A 24,013-nucleotide genomic window follows, 5' to 3' on the forward strand; every position below is an offset into this window, starting at 1 on the left:
ATAAATACCGGGCAGAAAATAGGCTACAGCATTTCAAAAGCCATGGGAATTCCAGGAAATCCTAATCCTATGGTCCTCACAGATTTCAGAAAAATACCAGAACACATTCTGCTTGAATTCATTGCAGAACTGTTCTGTAAGGTACAGACACCCTGCAGCTCAGAAGTGCCTATGGACAAAATGAGGACCCGCAGCAATTCTTTTCTGCACCGTTCTAGTATTTCGCATCTAATGGTCACTCACAACTCATCTTTTTCTGCAAAGGTGCCTGCCTTTTAAGAGACATGACATCAGAATATTCAGGGAACCAGATACCTGTCCTAAAGGCGCAAATAATTTCATAGCTAATGGTATGGAACTGTCAAGGTTATAATATTCCCCTGGTATCATCTAAAATGAGACAAAACCCAAATAGCAGCAAATTTTGAGAAGGATTTGCACTGAGAGAAATATACTGGGTCACCTAATTAAGATTTATCCAGTTTTCTCACAAGACTCCCTGTGACCATTTTTTATGCATCTCTACATGTATCTGTACACAGTAACAGATATCTTTTCCTCCTTAGATGTCTGTACTGATATGTATGTATCAGCACAGCATATATATATATATATATATATATAAAATTATGTGTATCTTTTGGGAGTGAGTTAAAACCTAAAATTGCACACACATTATTCCAACAAGGATGTAAGTAAGGTAGATGTCCATATGTATGTATTTTTCAGACATGTAAAACACTGTAAAAATTACATAAAGACTGTACAAAACCATGAGGAATACCAGAAGTAACTGAAGTGATGACTATTGTGCAAAACATCAATTGTATTTTCTCACATTAAAATGAATGGTAAATAAGACATCTCCTTCCCAATTTCCATTAGGTACCTATTATCAAATTTGTGTTTTGCTTTAGGTACATATAATATACTTGTCTTGATTTGTTGAGATACATTCCTTGAGTGTATTCATGTGAAGTGTAAGCATTAGGGTACAAGTGCAGTTACAGCAAAGGCACAGCAAATGTACATTAATAAACCTACAGAAGGTGAAGAAGCCTTGTTCTGGATAGAGGACATATCCTTCTACCTCTTTAGGTATATCCAACATTGCTATAACCTCCAGAGTATATAATCTACAATTTCATTAGTATAAGCTAGAACAGCCTTTAGGCCACAAGTATCACTTGTTCTTACCCACACCTTGCCCCATTCCTACCCCATTCCCTCAAAACAGTGAAGGAAACTCGTCTTCCTTACCTGCTCAGCTGCCTCAGGATCTATTTGGCTCTGAAACAGGGGCACAGCAAACTGTATTTTTTTGGGGCTGTTGGGCTCCATCGTGGTGCTGAGGTGACTCAGATGGGAGAAGAGCCTGGAGCCTGAGACTGGGTCTGTGCCTCTGTCCCGGTGCCGTCCCTACAGCCAGGCTGAGAGCTCCACAGTAACAGCTGTGACTCCCGACTTAGCACGGGAATCTGCGTGAGCCGAGCAACTCCCTTATTCCACATCCACAGAGATGCCACTGGCTTGGCTATTTTTTTTTTCCCCTCTCCCCTCTCTTCAGCAGCCCTTCAGATCCTCTCAGCAGAAAGCTGAAAGGAACAATAAGCTAATTGTGTACCAGCTCACTTCTACATATGCCAAGCATTCACTCAGAAGCTAATTGAAAATGCAATACTAGCATTGCATGGCCTGGAGCCTTGGGATTTGAAAAAGAGGATCTCTCCACCGTATATTACTAACTGGCTGCTCAGAAGTGCAATGCAAGCTCCCTCTGAGTATTGCTGATGGGCTCTTAATTATTGATGAACACAAATCAGGAAGTTTTCAGATTTTGGGGGTGGAGGTAGCAGGAGGGGTGGATGCAATAATTCGATCGCTCTTACAGTGTGCCAGAAGCACTCTCCTGTTTTCACATATCAATTGCCTTTGCTCTTTCAAATATTTTTTGAAACTTACAGTTTTAGACTCTTCTAAATCTCACAGGAAGATTTTTGGTGATGACGCTACAGAGTTGCCCACAATTTCATAAAGCTCCTCTGGTGGGTTTGCACCTTAGGCCTGGTTTGCAGATTTAGACTGTGATTTCTTTTGGTGGGCTCCATTTCACGTGACTCCAGATACTGAGAACACCCACATTTGAGCCAGCTCTCTGGGCTCCCTCATACTAAGCACACTAGTCTATCTGAGTTAAGTGGGATATAGTGTTTTCTCAAGATTACATTTTCTCTCCATTGACTCTAGAAAAAGGAAAGATGATTCAGACTAGTTAAATCACTTTTGGATGACTAAAATTCAGAGGTAAAATCCTACTTAAGGCTACAAAATCTGCGCCTCATTCCAGGACCAGGAAAATAATTTGGTCAATCATATCAATAGTACTCTTTTGTGAATATAATTGATTTTCACTTGTCATTTCATGTTAATTCAAAAGAAGTGTGTGAAACAATACCCAGCAACCACTGACTTAACCTACCTCTTTGCAAAACTCAGAGGAATTTGAAAACATTCTTTGTTCAGGCTACTGAGAGCACTAAGGATTTTCACAGTTCACCACAAGCTTATTGAGTCACTGAGTACTTTCCCACCTGTGCCAGACGAGGAGGCAGGGAAGGAGAGAGGATTGTGGATGAGAACAATGCACTGGCCATACACACAGAACAAAGTCAGAGATTAAAAACTTGTTTGGCTTTGATTTTTACAAATTAAAACTGTGACACATTATCAGAACATCAGGCTGTTTCTGAACAGAGACAAGCACACAAGCTGGCTGGTTTATGAAGGACCTGATAAAGCTCAGGAGGTGAGGATACACTAAAAGTTAAGGATCCAGTTGGCCCAATGATCAAAAATAACTCTCGGTAAGGGCCAAAATTCCCCTCCTCATCCAAATCAAAACTGCTGTGAACCACAGTGGTTTCCAGATGACAGCTAGTAGCTGGCAACTTTCCTGTTTGATTTCTTGTGATAGTTTAGGGGGCATTAACTTAGACTTTCGGATAATAGAAATATCTGCTTGGTGGGGGCCTTCTGGAGATACCTGGTCCCACCAGCTGCTCGAAGCAGAGCCTGAGGTCAGGTTATTCTGGGCCCTCTCAGTCTGAGTCCTGAATATTTTCAGTGCTTAAGTGAAATGTTTAGTTTCATTTAGCCCAACAAATGAAAGAGATGCACAGAACGTTGATATTCAGTGTTTCAGATGACCATTTTTAAGCCTTCACTGTTCCTATAAAGACAAAACATAATTTGCTTTACAGACTTCCACAATTAGAGCCAGAGTGCAATTGCAGCAGTTTTGCTGGCACAACTAAGGCTAAGACACTGAAGTGAGAGAGGCACACACTGCTTTCGCTAGGACAATTAGATAGTTGTTTTAGGACAGTCTAATTATCCAATTTTACAAGTCCTTCATGCACAGATGTGTCATTATCTTCAATGACAGCTTCAGACAACCAGGGGTATATACACACCCACGAGGTTACACGCAGGGGAGGATATACACAGGGATCTAAAATTGTGGCTTTCCTCTTGAATTTTCATAATTGCAAGAAAATAATGGGTTTTTTTCTCAGTCACAGATAATGTGAGAAAAATGTTCTCCAGATGCATTGCTACTATATATATTAATAAATGGTATATTTTAAATATCAGGTTTCTCTAGAAAAAAACTGTTTGCCATAAAATATCTATTCTCGCTATGAACCTTCATGTTTTAAAATGTACAATTCCAATTCTAGTATATGTTACTGATTACAGGAGCTATAATTATCATTGCAAAGGCTTAAAATTTCTTATGTTAATGATAAAGTAATTTGAAAAAACATATTCAGATAGTAAACATTTATTAAAATATTAAGTGCTCAAAGGATTATAGCAGTGTGTTTCACCTCTAGTTTGCTGGGCATTGCTGTCTAACGCAATTGTGTCTCAAATGCATTTTTATCAATGGTATATAAGAAAAAAGCTCAACAATCTTACACAAAACAAACTAAGAAACCACTTTTTGGCAGCTTCCTAAGGGAGACGGACAACAGGACAGAACAAGACAAAAAGACAAATCCTTAATGGTGCTGCTATGCCTGAGAGAAAGGCCCCCAATGATGTGATGTGGAAGTATCTGCCTCCTGCAGCTTTTCTTGCTGTGCCTATTTGGAGCTGGCTGCCCAACAATCTTCACACACACTAATACAATAACAGTATTTTTAAAATAGTACAAGAGGCATATTGTGAGAGCACTCAGATATAGCATTTCAGGATTCCTACCTTGGCTCCCTCTTACTCCAATTTGCAGCATTAGAAGTCTCCAGGCAAAGTGTGCTGGCATTTTCTATAGACTGCATCACAGTCTGGGGAAGAGCTGAAACACATTTAAGTACTGACACATCCTTATAGCTCATCTTCTGTTTTTAGTGTGTTCCCCACAATTTCAGTTTCAGATGCCTTCATGATTCAGCTAAAACTATAATGGAATTAAAAATAATAATAACTGTCCAAGATCCTTCCTTCCTATGTCATTTACTATGTTCTGGTATGAAGCAATGCATTGTAAAACATCCTGCCATAGGGATGAGTGCTTGGAAGCACTCACGGCATAGTTCCTGCTTGAGCCATTTCCCCTGGTGTCTTAGGAAAGGTTTATATCTTGTTTCCAGCCAAAGACAAGGCCGCTGGGATGGCAATTCAAGGGTGTCTGTTCTGCGCTCGCTTTGCACAGTTTTTGTTGTGGCTGTGATCTGCCTCAGCTCCTCTGGTGTGGTCAGAGACTACTGCAGCATCACTCTTGGGAGGAGAGGACAGCTGGAGTTCACTGTAAAACAAACCTGCTTGAGGCTTTGGCTCCTAAATTCACCAGTGCAGATGCAGAGAAGCACTGTCACAGTACCCTGATCCAACAGGCTGCCTTTGCAGAGCAAGGCCTCAGCTTGGAAGCGACAATTCTTCCACTCTGTCTCTTGGACACAACTTTAATCCCCATTGTAGCCACTGGTACATGAGTGATTTAATAAAGATATGTTGATCTGTGCTTCCCTTGGGCTCTCCAGCTGATACCTCTCCTCACACCAACATGTCCTCAGCCTATTGCTGGGCAGCCCCAGCAGCATCAGAGGGAGAAACACTGCAGAGCACATTGGCTTTCTGCTACAGCCAAAAGGGCCTCAGGGTGCCCCTTCCTTCTGCCTTTTTCTAACAAACTGACAAACAGCTTCTTCCCTGCCTTTGCCCAGACAGAGGCATCAGCTTCACAGCTCTTGGTGTTGGCCATGAGCAGAAAGAGGAGAATGCATGAACACTGGACATGGTCTTTGCTGTGCACAGCATACCTATTCATGGACAGGTTTTCCTCTTGGGGCTCTGCACTGTGCCTTGCTCATAGGTGCTAAAATCAGATAGAAGCCTTCCAAGAATAAAAAATTACATATTCAAAATGACCCTGAAATCTTCCTTTCAAAACAGCATTGCAAACAGGGTGACTCGCACCGAACTGCTGGAAACACAGGCTGCTATTTATGCATAGAAAATGCAAAGAATTTAAAATCTGAAAGGGTGGGAGAATGCAGAGCAGATCTCATCTGTCTCACGAGTACCGAGTGCCACCACAGGCAGGTCAAGAAAAACAGAAAGTCTTTCTGAGCAGTGACAGAGTCAGTGGGACATTCAGTGAGAGCTGTTGGCCTGGTAACAGCCTAACCCAAACTTCCATTGCCAGTTCTCATCCGTAGAATATCAGGTTTGGACTTGTTTATGTACTAACTATATATGTGGATACATAAAGCCTGGATTAGTAAAAAGATACAACTATTTCTATTTATACAAGCTCTTTAGTTAAGATAATCATTCCTCAGCAGTGCAGTTTTGATCAGAATCAGTTTAAAGTTACTTTATCTGAGCACACAAGAACTTACACTGTCTATTCCAGTCGTTCTCTGAAACTCACAGCTCTCCACACTTTGAAGTAATGTACAAACATTTACTGCTAGATCCTATCCACTACCATCAACAGAATACACACATCCAAAACATAGGAAACGAGCTGGATTAATGGAGCCTGACCTGACTAGACAGTCAAAAGATTCTTGTGTAATATGGACAATAGTTCAATAGTGCAGAAACCAAAAATCTGGTACTGGTTTTAGGAGGGTATTTCAGCAGGAAGAGATGCTACAATTTGCTTCCTTACCAAGACTAGAATAGAATCTAATACAACTTTCAATAAACAGAACCATGCAGTGTACGTAGGTTTTAGAATAAAATTCTCACCTTACATTATTTCCATATTAAATCTTTAATGCAAATGCTGACTGACTATACCACTGAATTAAACAACTGAAATATAAAATTGAGTTGTTACTGTAAATTTTCTTAAACAAAAGTTAAAATATAGAACACATGGAAGATAAACCAAGGAATGAACTTCCACAGTTTCAGAGTCTAAGTTAGAAAACTCCTGTGCAATTCCCAGGCAGAAAATGAAAAGCCACCAATTGGCTATAAAATCTCAGTATGCCAATTTCAGAACCTGTTCTTAAAATTCTCATTTTAGAATTTGAGGCTCTTCAGGTGTCTCTTCTTTCTTGCCTCCTCCTCCTTCTCTGAGAACATGCTAGACTGAAAGAAGTCACAGCAATCCTCACAGTCCTGCCTGCAGCATCTGCAAGAGAGGGACTGAGCCAGCCGGACACACCTGGAGGCACATCTGGAGGACAGGATCCAGGTTTTGGTGACCTGGACAAGGTGGCTGGTGCACAATTGCTTGCTATTTCCTACATAGGTGTTGGGAGTAGCAGGAATGGGGCTGCTCCAGGAGTAGGGACAAGCCAGGAGCCAAGGTCTACCTCAACTTACAGATTGCACAGCAAGTAGAACAGTTACTCACTCATTGAGGCAATTCTGGCTTGTCACCATGCTGCTCTCTCATTGCTACCATTTCATTATGTAACTGTTGTCCAGGATTTCTCCTTTTACCCTGACCAAACAAGAAAAATATATTTCTGCATGTATTCACCATCATTCATCAAGCATCTATGCAGAATGACAAAATATACAAGCTATAAGGAATTCTCAAGTGATTTTCCTTTTTTTTAGTTGTCTTGCCTTCTATTGTTAGAACTCTTTTAACAATATTGTGCATTTTTATTCTATGGCAAGAATACAAAAGACTGCCATCACATCTAAAATCACATATGAAAAATCAAATTTGCTTTATGTCAAGTTAATGAGTTTCTTGTTTTTCCTGAAAATCAAATCATGCATCATCTTTACATTATCACATTAACTCAGAAGAAAGTGTTGCATTGGACTGAAGCCAGCTAACCAGCAATAATTCTATTTTATGACATCATCCAAGTTTCGGAGTTTTAGCTTTGTTCCCTGTGGAAAAAAATCCTCCAAAAGAAAACTTTTCCCGTAATTCAGGTTTTGTTTTACACTGCTTGCCATGACTTTTTTTGTTTTACACTGCTAGTCATGAATTACTTCAGTTTCCAAACTGGGCTCTAGTTCCCTCTCCCTAATCAGTATCTTCTTGTGGCCAATTTCATTGAAAGAGATCTATCTGTGGTATAACAGAATACAAATGTTCTGACCCACGCTGTATTTCCAGTGTAAGCTATTTGCCCAGCAGCACACAAAACTGAAAGGCAGTATAAACGCTGCCCCTCCACGCTCAGCAGAGCAGTACTCAGTGCCTGCACTGCATCAGCAAGGCTCCATGTTGTCACTTTAAGGGACACTGCAATCGCAGCAAAGCAGTGCTGAGGAAAGGCTCAGCAGCGAGCATCTTGGGCGTCACTTGCCCTCTAAAGGCAGACCACCAAGGGCTTGCACACCACAATTCTAGAAAAAGCAGGAGATACAAGGCAGCTTCCTCTATGGAGGTCATGGTCAGCAAAAGAACCTGAAAGAGCTTCAAGAGCATATCAGTTCTTTTGGCAGTGGCAGGTCCACTTTGAGTTCTGTCTCCAAACAGCATTGCAGAAACTACCAGCAGCAGGAGCCTCTTCTCCTTCTGGCAGCGGGCACCGGGGCCATCCTCAGTCCTTTCCAGCTCTCAGACACAGTGCTGTGGGCGAGCTGCAGCTGTGCCTCACAGGCACCACAAGCACTAACCCAAATGATGTGGGGCTGCTCCCACCTTTCCAGCTATTGCCTCCAGCCGCTGAATGCTGACATATCTCCACATTTCAGCAGAGGCAACTTTTGGAGATTTTCATTATAACAGAGGGGGCTAGAAAAATACTTACTCACCCTAGGAAAAACCAATCAAAACTCTCCACTACAAGGCCCACAAACCTCTGATTTGAGCTGTGCCAAAGGCATGTATTGTTCTGCAGTGGGCTAAAGACCATTCTGTCTTAATACTAAAGGGGAGGTTGCTGTAACGTACCCAGCAAGCTCTCAGGGTTTCAAAAACACAGCCCTTGACTTTATGAGAATCACAGACTCATAGAATCCACCAACTTGATGTTGCACCATTCAACACCACTCTGTGGGCCCAGCCATCCAGACAGTTTTTAACCCAGCGAAGAGTGCACCTGTCCAAGTTGTGGCTGCCAGCTTCTTCAGGAGAACGCCATGGGAAACAGTATCAAAGGCTAGCTACATCCACAGTCTTTCCCTCATCCACCTAGGCGGGCCACCGGGTCATAAAAAGATCACAATGGCTAAGCAGGACCTACCTTTCCTAAACCCATGCTGGCTGGGCTTGATCCTTTGGTTGTCCTCTATGTGTCATGAGGTTGAACTCAAGATAATCTGATCCACAACTTTCTCTGGCACCGAGGTCAGGCTGGCAGGCCTGTAGTTCCCAGGATTCTCCTTCCAACACTTCTTGTAGGTGGGTGTCACACTGGTCAGTCTCCAGATGGGACTTTTCTGGTTAACCAGGACCGATAACAAATGATGGAGTGTGGCTTGGCAAGCTCTTCCACCTGCTCCCTCAATACCCTCAAGTGAATCCCATCTGGCCCCACACACTTGTGAGTGTTTAAATGGCACAAGAAGTCACTAAATACTTCCTCCCGGATTGCACGGGGCCTATTCTGCTCCCTGTCCCTGTCTACCAGCTCAGGGAGCTGATTGCCCAGAGGATAACTGGTCTGTCTGTTAAAGGCTGAGGGAAAGAAGGCATTAAATACCTCAGCCTTTTCTTCATCCTTGGTGACAACATTACCCGCCCTGTCCAATAAATGATGGAGCTTTTTCTCATTCTGCCTCTTGTTGTTAATGTACTTATAAAAACAATTTTTATTGCCTTTCACAGCAGTGGCCAGATTGAGTTCTGGCTGAGCTTTTTTGCCTAATAATTTTTTTCTATATGACCTAATGACATCCTTGTGCTCTTCCTGAGTTGCCTGCTCCTTCTTCCAGTCTCTCTTTCTTCCTGACTTCCAGTGAAAGCTCCCTGCTCAGCCAGGCCAGTCTTTTTCCAGCACATGGGGATGGCCTGCTCCTGCACCTTTAAGACTTCCTTCTTAAAGTACGTCTAACCCTGCTGGACCCCTCAGTTATTAATTACTGTTTCCCAAGGGCCTCTCTTAACCAGCGTCCTGAACTATCATTTCATGGTTCTGTGGTTGAAAGCTGTCTTGAGTACAGTATGTCCCCCCAGCCCTTCTTTGTTTGTAAACAGATCTAGTGGGGCACCACCCTGATAGGCTTAATTAGCAGTTGTGTCAGGAAGTTCTCTTCCACACACTCCAGGAACCTCCTAGACTGCCTCTTCTCCTCTGTGTGGAGTTTCCAGCAGACATCTGGCAAGTTAAAACCTCCCACAAGAACATGGGCCAACGATCGTGGAACAGCAGCCAGGCGCTTATCGAATAGTTCATGCTGCCTCATCCTGGTTGGGTGGTCTGTAACAGACTCCCACCAGGATTTTTGCCTTGCTGGCTTTCCCCCCTGGTTCTCACCCACAGGTACTCAACCATATCATCACTATCCTTGGCTCTGCACAGGATAAACACTCCCTAATGTACCTATCCACCCTGCTGCTCCTGCTTCCTCGCCTGTCCCTTCTGGAAGAGATCGTAACCATCACTGCAGCACTCCAGCCACAGCACATTTCTGTGAGGGAGACTGTCATGGCTTTCCTGCAGCACAATGACTTCCAGCTCCTCCTCTTAGTCACTGACACTGCGTGCATTGATGTAGAAGCACTTCAGCTGGGCTATCGATTCCACTCCCAGCACTGGCACGCTGCCTCTAGGCCCATCTCTAGTGAGCCCGGTCTTATCTCCCTCCCTCTTCCAAGCTAGTTTAAAGCCCTCTCAAATCAACACTACCAACCCATGGGCTAGAACCCTTTGCACCTTTTTGCCCAGGTGAACCCCACCTGTCTCCAGCAAGCCTGGTGCCATATCAACCAACCCACAATTGAAAAAGCCAAAATTCCACCAACGGTACAAGTCTTTAAGCCATGTTGATCAGGTGGGTTCTCCTGTTACTTCTACAGCCAACTGGCAATGACAAAGGTCACTATCATAGCAAACCTTAGAAAAACATCCAAAATCTCTCTGGCAACACTGTCTGGCTTTATTCACTGCAAATTTGATTTACCAATATTTATCAGCCACTAATAAAGCTGTCTTAATCTGCATATAATTCTTATCAAATTCCAGGCTGGCAGAAAAAAAGACAGCACTAATTTGCAAGGAAAGTAGCAGTTTGAGTCATTAAACAAAAGAAAAACTGTCCATGCTCAGAAAACCATTAGGATAAGTCACCCAGGTTAGGTGTGTGTCCGATAATAATGATGGCTGTTCCTAAGGCACAAACAGAATAGGCAATAGAAGTTGATACCAGCTCAGCTTAACCTGTATGACAGATCCACTAAAATTTTTTTAAGCAGTTCATAGACATTCCTATATCTACACATATGTCACTCAGAAAATATTAGCAGGAAGTGTCTTTAAGAATGGCAAAGATCTGTTATCCAGATTATGGAAAAACAGGTGCTTTTATATCCATTAATTTTAGCACAGTTTTTAGAAATGTCATTTTGAAATGTCTTTATTTTAAATTATTGCCAAACCTCAGAAATCTGCCTTCCATCAGTTGGATGAAAATTTGGCAGTATTTTTCATTTCTCGGGATATATTAAACACTAGGATTTGCACTGCTGAGATCAAATGTTCTTACAAGCTACACGATAAAATACCCCAGATACTCTGGTATGTTACCAACAAGTGACTTTTCTTGGTGGAGCAGCAGGAAGTCAGGCTGCTGTCTCCATGCAAGATGCTGCTGGCAGCTCCTGCTCGACTGCCACCAGCTCCTCAAGTGCTTTCCTCCATCACTCCCTGAGAGCTGCAGCTGTCACCTTTCTTGAAAAGCCGCTTTGAACAGCTCAAAGGCACAGGAGCTACATTAGCAGTCAACCGTGTTAATGGATCTGTCTGGGGGACAAGGGGAACAGGTTGAGTAGGTTTTGGGTTTGTGCATTTGCAAAGGAAGGTTGCAGGCATGTGAGTCTGGCTGGCTGATCTCCTGTGGTGTTCTGGAATGGAGCTGCGTGCTCATGCAAACTGCAAAGCAAGGCAGAAATCTACTGCAACTTACCACTCGTACGGATTGCCACGTCAGTGCTGCCAGAGCTTGTATTTCAGCTTTTCAACATGCAGAATAAGGTTTTCAAGAGCCTCTACTTACAGGGACAAACACTGAGGAGAGGTCAAGACCAACCAACCTCTTGGACCAGCAACAGAAGCCAACAACTTTAAGAGAGTGGTTTGAAGTGATAACATTGTTCTCACATTTCAGGGTGCCTTGAACATCTGAAAGCTTTTTGGAAACCCAAGTCCTGAGGTTTCCCGCTGTTCCCCCTTCTGTGTACTGTTTGATCAAATCTATCTTACTTATTTTGCTTAAGAGTAAAGCATGCACAATACAAAACACTGACACAGTTTATAGGCAAAATAAATATTTTATTGGTTTAATATACACTTTTTAAAAGAAATCAGCCCTTGTGTGTCTTCCTAACACAATTTAAAATTTTATAAACTTTTTCATATGATATTGTGATATTTGAAATTATTTTTGATTTAAGACCTTGACACAGTGTAAAGAGTTTTAGTAGATGGAAATGGCAAAGGAGTAAAGAGAGTTCAAGCACAGCCAAAAGGGATATTATATATCCACTAAATGTCTATTTGACCACATAAAAACTCCAATGACTTCCAATTTGCTCCATTGGAACAATCGGATATTCACCAGGCTGACTGAAAATACACTCAGTGAGGGATGGAGAAGGAAAAGAGATTTTTTCCCTTTTCCCCATAATATAAGCAAGGTCATTCATGCATTCCAAGTTGCAAATCCTAATTGCTTTCAGAAGATAGTATTTTTATTGCATTTTGGTTAATATGAAGCAGAAGAGAACTTCCCTTGGTATGACTACAAGTAGCCAACACCAAAAAAAAAACACCCCAGTGCTTAAATAAGGCACTTTCCTATAGAGGGATGAGCAAACAGTAAGGAAGCAAATAAAATTAGTTAAAAGTTGTCTTCTACACAAAGATAAGGCTTTCAGTGTCAGAACTTTAAGTAGTTTTAAGAGTAACCTCATGTCATTCTACCACTCTGCTAATAGTAACCGCCCCAAGAATTAACAGCAATTTTTACAACAGGATTGTTTCCTTCTTTTGAAGTGGCACTAAGTAACAGCAGTGGAAACCATTATTGGTTATTTCAAGCTCTTAAAGTGGATGAGTTATTGCACAACAAATACCTCATAGAGGTCAGTGTTTTGGGAGGGGTTGTTGAGGGTTTTTTTTTTCTATTTTTTAAAAAAAGAGCTAGGTTGAATGTATACGTGTTACTTATAAATTGGTTACGTCTGGAAATCTTCAAGTTTCATGATGCATCATTAGACAAAGAAATTAGCTACATAAAAATTTACAACAGGGACATACAAATAAATACAAAACCTTTCAGAGTGACACAATTTTGATGATGCTTTAAGGAAAGTAATGTTAAAGTGTCTGAGTCCTTACAGGCGAACTCAAGGAAAGGTCCACATCGGAGAACCAACCGCCGAACACAGTAACCCATCTCAGCAGCTTTAACACCTCCTGGAGCAAAACCAACTTGACACTTTCACCAGTGGGTGCTGCCCAAAGCAGAATCCCACAGCACTTCTGACTACATCCAACCTTACAGAAAAAAAAGGAAGATGAAGACCTAAATTAGATTTTGGAAGTCTGTTTGTTAAGTATGTATTTTGATATTATTCATATCTAAGGCAAGCAAACTACAGAAATCCTCTTGCATGATGCATTCACATAAAAAGTCATCACAGAGCACACTGAAACTAAAAATCAAGGGCCACTCTATGAAACCTGACAGTAGAATGGGCCAAACTACAAACCAGCTGATTTTCCAAATCTATCCAGGATTATCAGTATTCTCTGTATTTAATGAACTTCAATTTTGATCGCTTATATTTCATGATGAAAGTGAAAACAAAGCAAGGTTTAAGTTAGCAATGATGTTCTATACAATTAAAATAGAAATAAAATCTGGTTCTTGCAGATCCCCAAAGATTACCTGTAGTACCAGTTTCATGGCTGTGTATCTTGTTTTGCAGTTGCAGCTCTGCTTTGGGGTGATACAGCTGCTAATAATCCACTTACTATTTCTCGTCTTATTTCACCAACAATAGATTCCTTGATCTGAAAGGGATCAGCCAAAGTTTTAAGGTCAGTAAGTTACATAACCAATGGATAAAACTAAATGATATTGCAGATAAGTCTGACACTACCAACATATGAAAACATGCACCACCAAAAAGTCAACTTTCAAAACTGTGAATGGAAAAAGATTAGAAGAATGGAAAAATAACTGTAAGTAATTTTGAAGTTCTTGCAAATTGTGCAAATGGAAACCAAACTAGTTCTGTTTTTCCAGATGGTAAATATATTCACGGTTTACACTTAGGATATCTGGTTTTATGCTAAGAAAAAAATATGTTTCAACTATGCAAAGTTCTGAAAAAACCATTTCAGGATATATATATCAAAAGCATCCCAAATGCACTACTTTTGGACAAGTTTTTATAAAAAAGGAAGGCAGGACTGACCTCCTTCACAAATGGGTTACACAGTAGAACGGGTCCAAGTCCATGAACATGAGCTGTTGTTTTCATAGAATTCAAAAGGAGACGAATCCTAGTTGCATACTTTCAGCAGGAAAGACAGAGAGCTTCAGCAGTTGCTCACATCATCAATGGGTCACTGGCATGTGATCTACACCAGCAAAGGCCATTTTTCACAGGATTGTGACAAAGCATTTACCCATTAAGTTTTATATAAAACACACCTAGGAGTTTCTAGTAGCAGGCATGTGAGTGTGGCTGAGGCTACAACGAAAGAAGAGCAGAGCACTGATGGCTACAGTAAGGGAAACAAAGGAGAAAAAGACGCAAAACAGTTCTACAAGAGCGTATTATGCTGGAAAGGAGCAGGGCCTGACAACGAAAAACAATATGGGCTTCTTGCAAGTACAAGAAATCTTTGGCACCAACTTATTTTTTTGGATGGTCTTCAGGAGGGACAAGTCACATGTGGTTCCAAGGACAGAGGAGGACAACAACTGTGAGAGGGTGCAGGGGGGTAAGAGCCAGAGGCTGGTCCAGGGTCACACACAGAAGCACTCAGCAGCCCAGTTAAGCAACACATTTTTCTTTTTCATATAAGTCTCCCCTTTTCCTGGTGCGTCAAAAGGATTAAGCAACAACGTCAGAAGGGTGGCAGCAGCATTAGCAACAGGTTATTTATCCCTTGTTCTCTTTGGCAGGCAATTCAATCCCTAAGCCATTAGTGGCAAAGTTCCTCGTTTCATTACTACTTTGCATCAAGCAGAAATTCAGAGACTATAATATTATTGGGAAACAAGTTTCCAGTTGGGTTGTTTGCTGATTAACAGACAAAAGAAAAGCCATTGTGTAATAGGCCACAGCTGAAAGTCCAGAGGATGTCTATGCTAATGCACACACTGATGTACAGAACTTTAGAACCACTGCCAGATTAGTAAGGGCTTTGGGATTTAGAAATGTAGGCATAGAACCTGCACACAGCACCCCAACTGTCCAGCAGGCCTAGGAGAGCCCCCAGTGCTCTCTCCACCTTTCTTCAGTATCCCATGGGGTGGGTGTGCAAGTATGCTAAAAAAGAGTAATTCTGTACCCTTCTTTCAACAGATGGACAAAAATAAATGCCACTTTCCAAAAAAAGCTGATAAAAGCTTCCCAAATTAGCAAGTAAATGGTCTAGTATGACAGACAGTCTTGTAACAAAGAGACTGGAAGCAAAGCAGCTCCTGTTCTATTCTCAGCTCTTCCAACAACTTCTGTCTTGACCTTGATTATTTGAGCCCTCTGCTTCTCACCTTCCTGTCTGGACGACAACAAGGCCACCCTCCACTGCCTCTTTTCACAGCCTCTGCTTCCTCCCCCCTCCAGACTCAGCAAGGTCACTCCTGTGTGGCAAGCACAGCACTGACTCCTGCAGTGACTCAGTACCACGCGTGTGAGGGGACCAGTGGCCAATATTTGTCTTTTTCATTATAAATTATTTAGGGCAAAGTGCACCTTCTATTTGCTCTGCAGAGGGCACAGCCTGCTGCCAAGGCTTCCTCTGTTCAAAAGACAGAAAAGCAGTCAATGAATGCTCCATCAATTATTTTTAGCAAGTGAATGAAAAATTGATCATTTGAAAAACGGGAGAAAGCACTCATTTATGGTACATTTACTACATTGATACAACACCAAGACTCAATATTGCACTGAAAACACAGTATCATATTAATAGATTTACAACAGTAAACCAATAATCCTTTTCCCTATAAAAGAATTACTATTGCTGCAATATTATGTCGCTGTTAAATAAAGAACTGATTGAGTGAAGTGTACCACTGCGGCAAATCTGGAGCTTAGTGTTCTTCACCTACTAATGAAAAAGGGGAATGAGGCTTTTCACAGTGCTTATATTTCTGATCTTGATGTATACCTTTTCTATAATTAAAATAATTGTTTCTTACTCTATTTTCTTCCTGTGCCACTTCTTCACGGCAGCAGCTGGTGAGTTTTTATGCTCAAGATAGTAAAACGAGGAACCCAACACCTGCACACATGAACAACCTACAGACATTTTGAGGGATGTTGAGCTAACATGGATTTGAATGGAAAATGGAAAGGGGAAGATTCTCTGCCAGACCATCTCTGTCCCATAAAGACTCATTACAGCCTCTTAAAGCAGATGTTGACAGGAAAATCATACATTTCCTTAAAGTGTAATTTCATTAAATGTCATTTATAATGAAGAACTGCTAGCAAAATCAAAACTTCCATTGCCCTTAGGCAGAAAGATCTTTAAACTATCACATCTTTTAAACTGGAGAAGGGCAGAGTGAGAGGGCCTGGTGGCATTCCGTGACTTACACAAGTCAAGCAGTAAGTACTTCATGTGATAATCCTGTGGAGGTCAGGCTGTATTTCATCAAGAGAGCTACTGTTTGGTATTTTAACACTTCATGTTGTTGAATGTTTTCCCGTGGGAGTTAGTCCATTAATGCTAGAAGTTAACACCATGGGTTTTTTTCATGGAGCAAATAGTTACAGATCGAAGTTCACACGCATTACAGCCCACCCAGGCATATCACACCCACTGCCTGGCTTTTCTCTCCCCAACACAAGGTCACGCAGCTACAGAGAATGGGAGCAATAAGTAAGGGTTTAATATTTCTGAGTGCACACATCAAGAATGCATCCTACCAGATTTCTTTCTTTTGACAATGGAACTGGAATTCCTCTGCTAACAACAGGGCCATTTAAGCAAGGCATATTTCAATTTATGTTCTGTTCTAGCTCTTACGAAATAATAAAGATTTTCCTGATACGTGTTTAAAAGCATGTTCTGGCTCTGCAAAATCTACCAGGTGCTTTGAGCCAATGCATCTCCACTCTGACCTGCAGAACTCCTCATGCTGAGAACCTTGAGTTGATCTGGAACCCACTGCCAGTGAAGTTAAACTGAGGGACAATCTCTCTGTGTGCTCAAATATTCACTGAGTGAGTCAAGCTCAGTTGTTTGCTGACTACTCATCTTTGAATAGTAGCCTCTCAGTTCAGTGTGGATTCTTTCAGCATTACAATGTCCTCAGTGCCACACAACCCAAATAACAATCTCTGTGCAAAGAGTACATATCTTTATTTGCTATCAATTAATGAAACTAAAGATGAACTTTCACAGAGGCTAACCTCAGAAAAAATATTGACGGAAGTAATTCTGTCCTTTGACTCCAGATTTTTTTTGTCTCTGCTGCTTTTGCAGTACATTTGAATTACAGTTCTCCTTTCTACCTCGGTTTCTCCTTCAGCAACCGTCCACCATGACACCGCTGCCTTAACATATGGATTTTTACAGACAGCCTGGATACAAATGCCACATCCTGGCTTCACTGCAGAATCAGCACCACAGTGATAATATCTCATGTGCAAGTCTTCTGATGAGTGGCATGCATCTCAACCATTTCAAAGACAAAGCTAAGGTAAAACTGGTTCCAATATCCACAGCCTCAACACAGGCAGACCTGGAAGGTACCACAGAATTACAGCCTGACCTGTTGTACGTTTCTAAGCATGACATCTTACCTTGTCTTTAGTGGTCTATGGCAGAGCCATACAAAAACTTCAAGGGACAGGCTAAAGACTAAGGTTCCAATGACCCTCAGCTAAAGGCTAAGTGGTTCCTCTCTGTGGAAGAGGAGGGAATAAAATCCACAAGTTCTCAACTCCCATTTCTGTATTCAGAGCAGAGTTTGCTCCACTTTTTCACAGGCACTTCTTTTCAGAACAAGTAGTTTCTTTGGCTTCCTTTCCCCATTTACATAACTTGCCAGTGAGCTTTGCTGCCATGCCACTAACAAAACACGTAGCTTTAGTCCTGTTTCTTAACCTGGCCCACAGGAAAAAAAACCAAGCACTCCTCACTTTCATTGACTGCCAATAAAACTAGCCCAATAGGATTGGTCCAAGACCACTCTTAAACTCTGAAATAACTTCCCACCTGCCTTCAGCTTGTTTCACTTACATTCCTATAGTCCTTAGTGGTTGGCCTAGAGGGACTGGGAAAGTGTGCTTAACATTTACTACAGTGTTGTTTCAGAAACATTATTTCACCCCTCAAATTAACTCCAGTTTGGCATTTTAGCAAGCAAACATGACAGAAATTCTCACTTGGGATCTGGAATACTGCTGCTTAACCAAGTAGTAGAGATGGCAAGTTCTTTCCCAGCCATACTTAGCTATTAATTTACATGCTAACCACTATCACTGGGAAAACATCTCCTGCTTTGCACATAAATACAGCTGTGGCTTCAACACCTATGGACATGTTCTCAGCCTTCAGACACAGCACAGCAACAGTATGGTGCCTTGGCTGGAGAGGGAAGAGAAAACCTTGGAGGACAGGAGTTACAGCCAGCCTTGTCTTTAGGTTTCAGTAAACTCAGCTCAAACATCCCAGATGTCAGCCCCTCCGTCCTCACCTCCCGTATAACTTGTTGCAGCTCCTCCTGCTCCACTGCTTTGTGGATTTCATCAGCTGAAGGCATGAGAGGGACTTTTTCAAGTTTGTGCTCCACCTCTGGCTTGGAGTCTGCAAGCTCCTCAGAGCTTTCCACCTGCTGTCCAGCTCTTACTGGTGGAGTTGGTGTTAAGGCAACAGAGGCTCTGTACAACTTCTTGCTTTGACTCTTAGCTTTTCTACCTGTGTGACCAGAGCACACTGAAGAGGAATCCGAGTTTCCATGGGAGAATACGGACTCTGTACCCTCTGCTGGGAGAGTTTCCAGTCCAAGCTCTCCCAGTCCTAAACCCAGTTCAGACTTCAGAAATGACTGCTCTCGAATAAGCTCAGAGACCTAAGGATTCAGAAAAGAAACAGTCCCAAATAAGCATACAAAAAAGTCACATACAGACACAACTATGTTTTCTTGCTATTTATTTAATCACTTTAATTCCCTCCATGTAACAAATACAGCTATAAAACAAATATATACTTTGCCTTTATGACCGCAACAAAGAGGATCATAAAAAGGAATGTGCCTTTTTGAAAGCCAACATAAATAAAAATTGTGGCACTTCCCCAAGCCACCAACTTTTGCAATATGGATACATCTTGCCAGAGCCATTGTCAGAGACACACGTAAGGGCTTGATGTTTGTTTGTTTGTTCTTTCCTTTCTGCAGTTTTTGAACTACTTGTTTTCAGTAGCAGAAAATGCACAGAAATATAAGAAATAATTTTCCCTAGAAAATTCATGAGGTAGTATCACCATTTGTATCAACTAAATGAAAAAAACCTCACTTTTATATATTCCTCTTGAAAGCTAACAAGACTCTACAGTTATTTACACCTATAGTTAAATTTGCTTAAGGAAAATTGCAGCTGTTTTCAACAAAGCCCTTTAAAGGAGTAAAGTATTCCTAAAATTATGCGTCAAATTAATCTCCTGGAATCTTTTTTTAAAGTAAAGCCTTCCTGGTTTTTTTCATCAGTAAAACAGAGTACACAACAATTACTTACTGGTTCAATGACGTTTAAGGGAGAAGGACATGACAGATTATCAGCACTCCTGCTTCCATACATACCCTGAAAAATTAAGTCAAGTTAATACACTTAGGACTTTTTTAGAGCTCTCAGAAGCTAGTATATAAATATGCTGTATCTCAGACAACTTTCTGTTAAACCAGAAAGTTGGAAACAGGAAGTGGAGCTGGTTGGAGAAAGTTTATTTCAGTCATTTTTAAAGCTGGCCCTCTTCTATAAAAGGATTTACAAATAAAAAGATATTTATGTGGTTCAAAGAACTCAAGTTTGGCTTGAGATCACAGTAACACCATATTTTCCTGTTCTCGGGTTTCAATTTTTTTCCCATGACAAAATACTGAAGAGGAAGATGTGGCCTGTGCTGCTTCTACAGAAGAGGACTGGCTAAGAAAGAGAAATGAAACCCAGGAAGAGCATATGATACTTTTCATCTGTTCTTCTTTTGTTTGGCTGATGACAGAACTGCAGCAGAAAAAAGAGGAACAGTCTTCCACTGAGTGAAAAATAAGAGAAAGTATATTGCCATGCCACCAATAAACACAGACAAATGCCTTTTATCCCCCTTCTCATGCTTTTGGGGAGTATTTGTGGGAGCAGAGCTTCTCCCACTGTTTGTCAGGGAGCCATGTGTTCATCTGAAGGAGCTACAAAAGGCAATGGAGATAAAAACTGATGACAATGGGATTTTCTGATTTTGGGTTTTGGTTTTTTGTTTGTTTTGGTTGGTTTTTTTTTTTTTTTTGCCATGGATTGGCAGAGCTAAAGTACACTCCATTTCTTGGGAGAGAAACACTGTGAATTTCTCATCTCTCTGTCCCCATTCCCCAAGAAAATTAGTGTGGAAAAACTCCAAAAAGCCCATCATCACCCTCCAAGGATTTTAGACATGAGCACTAGCTACCAAGACTGTGAGATCTCAGGGTAATGAAGAGGAAAAAGAAGAAAGCACTGACAGAAGAGGTCTATCTTTTTCAGCCCAAGAACCCCAGAAGGTATGTATTAGTATGTATTAACACCAAAAAAGTCACACACCTTTTCCCCAAGATGAAATACTGACAGAAAATGAGAAAATATGACCCCTGATAATACACATGGCATCATTAGATTCCCAAGATTTCATCCCACTCTAAGAGTTTTAACAGTTATAAGTTATTATTTGCCCCTGCTCATTGCAGGAGTGTTGGACTAGATGGTCTTTAAAGGTCCCTTCCAACCCAAACTATTCTATGATTCTGTGATGAACATTGAGAAAACACACAGTGTTGTTGCAAAACTAATACTTACTATGTGTGTCTGAGGTCTGTAAGGTGAAGACATGTGCAGACTTCTGAGCTGGTCCTCCAAGGCAAGCAGACGTTCTTCCAACTGCATCTCCAACTCCTGTAGCTCCATGCGGACAGACTTCCTCAGGCTCTGCAGCTGATCAGCTTCGTATCTACAGCAAGGCCATCACATGAAGAACAAAAGCATTCACTGCACTCAGCTGCAAAGAGGTGACTGAGCAGGACAGTGCTACAGGGAAAGGACTTCATACAAGGGAATTCAAAGTGGAACACAGATAATTCACAGAAAAATTAGCTGAATGCCTATATGGAACCGAAGTCTTTTTCCATTTACAGAAGATATATGTGACTCCATAGAAAAAACAAAACAACATAGTGTATCACAGAATATTCTCCAAAAATTTTAGCTTTAAATGCAGAAGAAATCAGTATTTCTACATATATCTAATCAAATGCAATTTCAAACTGATAAAAACAAGCACCATGGAGTAATGCAGTAATCACATGTTACCTCTCCTGTGTGGTTATAGAATCCCCAGCACCCACAGCTACATTTTGGCCAGGAACACAGTCTAAGGCAGCCAATTGATTTCAAACACTTTTACTTTTAAAGTGATAGGCCAAGAGCTGATTCAACTGAACTAAATATATATTCAGTTTTAAAAAATGTTCCAGATCTGCTGCTACTGCAACTCCTGGTGAGCACAAACGCACAGAGCCAGAATACGAATGCCATCTGAAGCCTGCTGAGTAGCCACTGAAAGTTGGAAAAGCATCTGAATGCTACTGTGTTCATTCTTTATTTGCATCTACAAAGATGGGAGTGATCTAAAATGAAAATCTTTACAACTTTTTCCCCTGCAATATCCTCTGTTCAAGTATCCTATGATAAAAGCCCTTAAAAACTGCAGCTGCAGAATCACTTCAGAGAAAGGATGCAGAAAAAAAAATTAATTAGTGAGAAATAGGGATTGGAAGCAACAAAGAATAAAAAACTCTAGAATGAAGATGTATAAAGAAAAGAGTAAATAAGATTTTGGCAAAAACTCAGCTCCAACCCTGTTCAAATTCAAACTAATAGACTTCTTGCTGATTTCAAGGGCAGCAATGCATTTTCTCATATGCCAGAGTATTTTATCTTTTTTTTTTTAAAAAAACCCCATCATTTTACCTTTCCTCCTCTGTCATGTGCTGATAAACTGTGGTCTGTTGACGCAACATAGTCAATTCCAAATCCATCATTTGGGTTCTGAATAAATTTAGATTTCTCCTCACCACTTGTAGCTCCTGGAAAGTATTCTGGGGAAATAAAAACATAATAATGAATTACATGGGAAACAAAGGAAGTTTGGATCCTGTAACCACATTTGCCCAGATGTGCCCTTTGAGTTAATAGCACCTCAGCAACTTCAGCATATGATGGAAGCTGCATTTTGTGCATTCACAGTGACTCAAGAAAACAGCATTTTCAGCTGTATCATACAAGCAAACACATGAAAGGGTTTCTATGTATTTAGATTAATTCCTTTTTAACGTTATTTGCAGGCAGCTCTCTCTTGAGAGCAAAGACAAGGAACTGCCCAAAGTTAGCACAATCTGTGACACATTTAGGAGGTTCTTTTGTGTTTTATTTTGACTCAGTACCACTGCATAAACAGGGCCACTTACTTCATAGAGAGGTAGAATGGATGATCTCTGAGTAGTGTAACCAGTGGCAGCAGAAAGATCCTGACCCCTCATCACTGGGTACTAAGGGGAAGAAACAAACAATTTGAAATGGGAAAGTCATCCTCTCGAATGCAGACACTCCAAAAGCAGCCACTGTTAAAACACAACCTTTCTGGCATTGAGATTTCTGCAATCCAGGGAAATACTGTGTTACAAAAAGACAACCTCACAAAATGGCAGCACCATTTCTTTACTGACACACGCGCGCCAAAGCTCAGCAACGCAAGTGTGCTGCCCGTGAAAAGCCACATTAATCCTGTCTGACAGAGTGAGTAGAAATAAAAACTAAGTGGTCTAAATTGTCAACTTAGTAGTCTCAATTGTCTCCACTAAGGATAAAAAGAACAACTCCAAAACCAGAACTGAGCAAATTAAACTGTGTTCCATTTTGAAATCATGATTATAGTCAAATTTGTCATGGAATTTTCTTTAGTTCTTAGTTTGGGGAATTTTTGTTCATTTTGGTTTTTAATCTCACTACATTGCCTACATCCAAAGACCCCAGCTTGCTAATGAACTCTCATGAAAACAAGATTGTTGAAGAATATCTATTTGCATGTTGCAACAACATACGGAGTAAACAGATAAAATCCAGGGGTTTGTTACATGTACAGACACAGCACAGCAAAGAACAGTGGAAACAGCAAGAGTGTTTACCTTCTCAAATGCAAAAACCACAGCTTGTCCAATATAATTTTGAAAGAATTCAAAGGACTATTGATACGCCGTGGAAAATTTGAAGCATATTCATTCATATAGAAAAGTTTTGCTCAAACATGATCATAGCAAGAGGATGTGTTTATTTTTCCTCTGCCAGCTTTCTCTGTTCCCTGTTTTATCAGCAACTTACCTACTCCTTCTTAAATCCTTCTTAAAATCAGAATCATATATTTAATAGCTCGACTTTTTCTTTAGTCATTGAGTATGCTATGTGCCAAACTCGATCTCTACTGTAGGAAAAAGCAGGGAATACATTTTCATACCAACCTCTGCCATGACAATGACCAGGCCCCAAAATGAAACTAGTTCAGACAAAATATGCTGGAAGAAGAACAAGTGGGCTAAATGTTATTATCCCCTCCAATGCCCCCTTTTTTTTTTTGACTGGACCAGCCTGAGTTCTGGATGTAATACAGAAGTTTCTTTTTCAGCAGGTTTAGTTAGCATGGTATGTGCGGTAGAAGTACTGAACACACTGTAAACTTAGACAGATCAAGGCTGCAATTGGTACACATGAGAGAATTCTCCAAAGAAGGTTAAGTTCTGCAAACACTTTCTCCTAGGCACACCATGAGTACCACCTTGAGCAATGGTTGACTTACAACACAGGTGACCACAGCCCTCTGCTGCAGAGCTGGTCACAGTACCAAATCTTGCTCTGAGGAGCCAGGTGAGC

The 24,013-nt window shown here is 41.0% G+C and overlaps 2 protein-coding genes across 3 annotated transcripts in view; both read right to left on the bottom strand.

Annotated features, from left to right (window-relative positions):
* PPP1R1C (protein phosphatase 1 regulatory inhibitor subunit 1C) overlaps positions 1–1,489 on the bottom strand; it is a 48,249-nt gene extending 46,760 nt beyond the window's left edge. Inside the window, exon 1 of the mRNA XM_048309076.1 lies at positions 1,261–1,489. Within this exon, the coding sequence (XP_048165033.1) occupies positions 1,261–1,341 (81 nt within the window). The 5' untranslated portion in view covers positions 1,342–1,489. The remainder of the gene's footprint in view (positions 1–1,260) is intronic.
* A 10,414-nt stretch (positions 1,490–11,903) lies between these two features.
* The window catches only part of ITPRID2 (ITPR interacting domain containing 2), a 39,967-nt gene continuing 27,857 nt past the window's right edge, over positions 11,904–24,013 (bottom strand). For both annotated transcript variants that reach the window (XM_048309237.1, XM_048309238.1), the window contains 7 exons: positions 22,558–22,638; positions 22,061–22,188; positions 20,891–21,041; positions 19,583–19,648; positions 18,544–18,918; positions 13,546–13,670; positions 11,904–13,151 (listed from right to left, as the gene is read on the bottom strand). In XM_048309237.1, coding sequence (XP_048165194.1) covers positions 13,560–13,670; positions 18,544–18,918; positions 19,583–19,648; positions 20,891–21,041; positions 22,061–22,188; positions 22,558–22,638 — 912 coding nt within the window. In that variant the 3' untranslated portion in view covers positions 11,904–13,151; positions 13,546–13,559. The remainder of the gene's footprint in view (positions 13,152–13,545; positions 13,671–18,543; positions 18,919–19,582; positions 19,649–20,890; positions 21,042–22,060; positions 22,189–22,557; positions 22,639–24,013) is intronic.

Source organism: Corvus hawaiiensis, chromosome 7, assembly GCF_020740725.1.
Source record: "Corvus hawaiiensis isolate bCorHaw1 chromosome 7, bCorHaw1.pri.cur, whole genome shotgun sequence".
NCBI classification, from domain to species: Eukaryota; Metazoa; Chordata; class Aves; order Passeriformes; family Corvidae; genus Corvus; species Corvus hawaiiensis.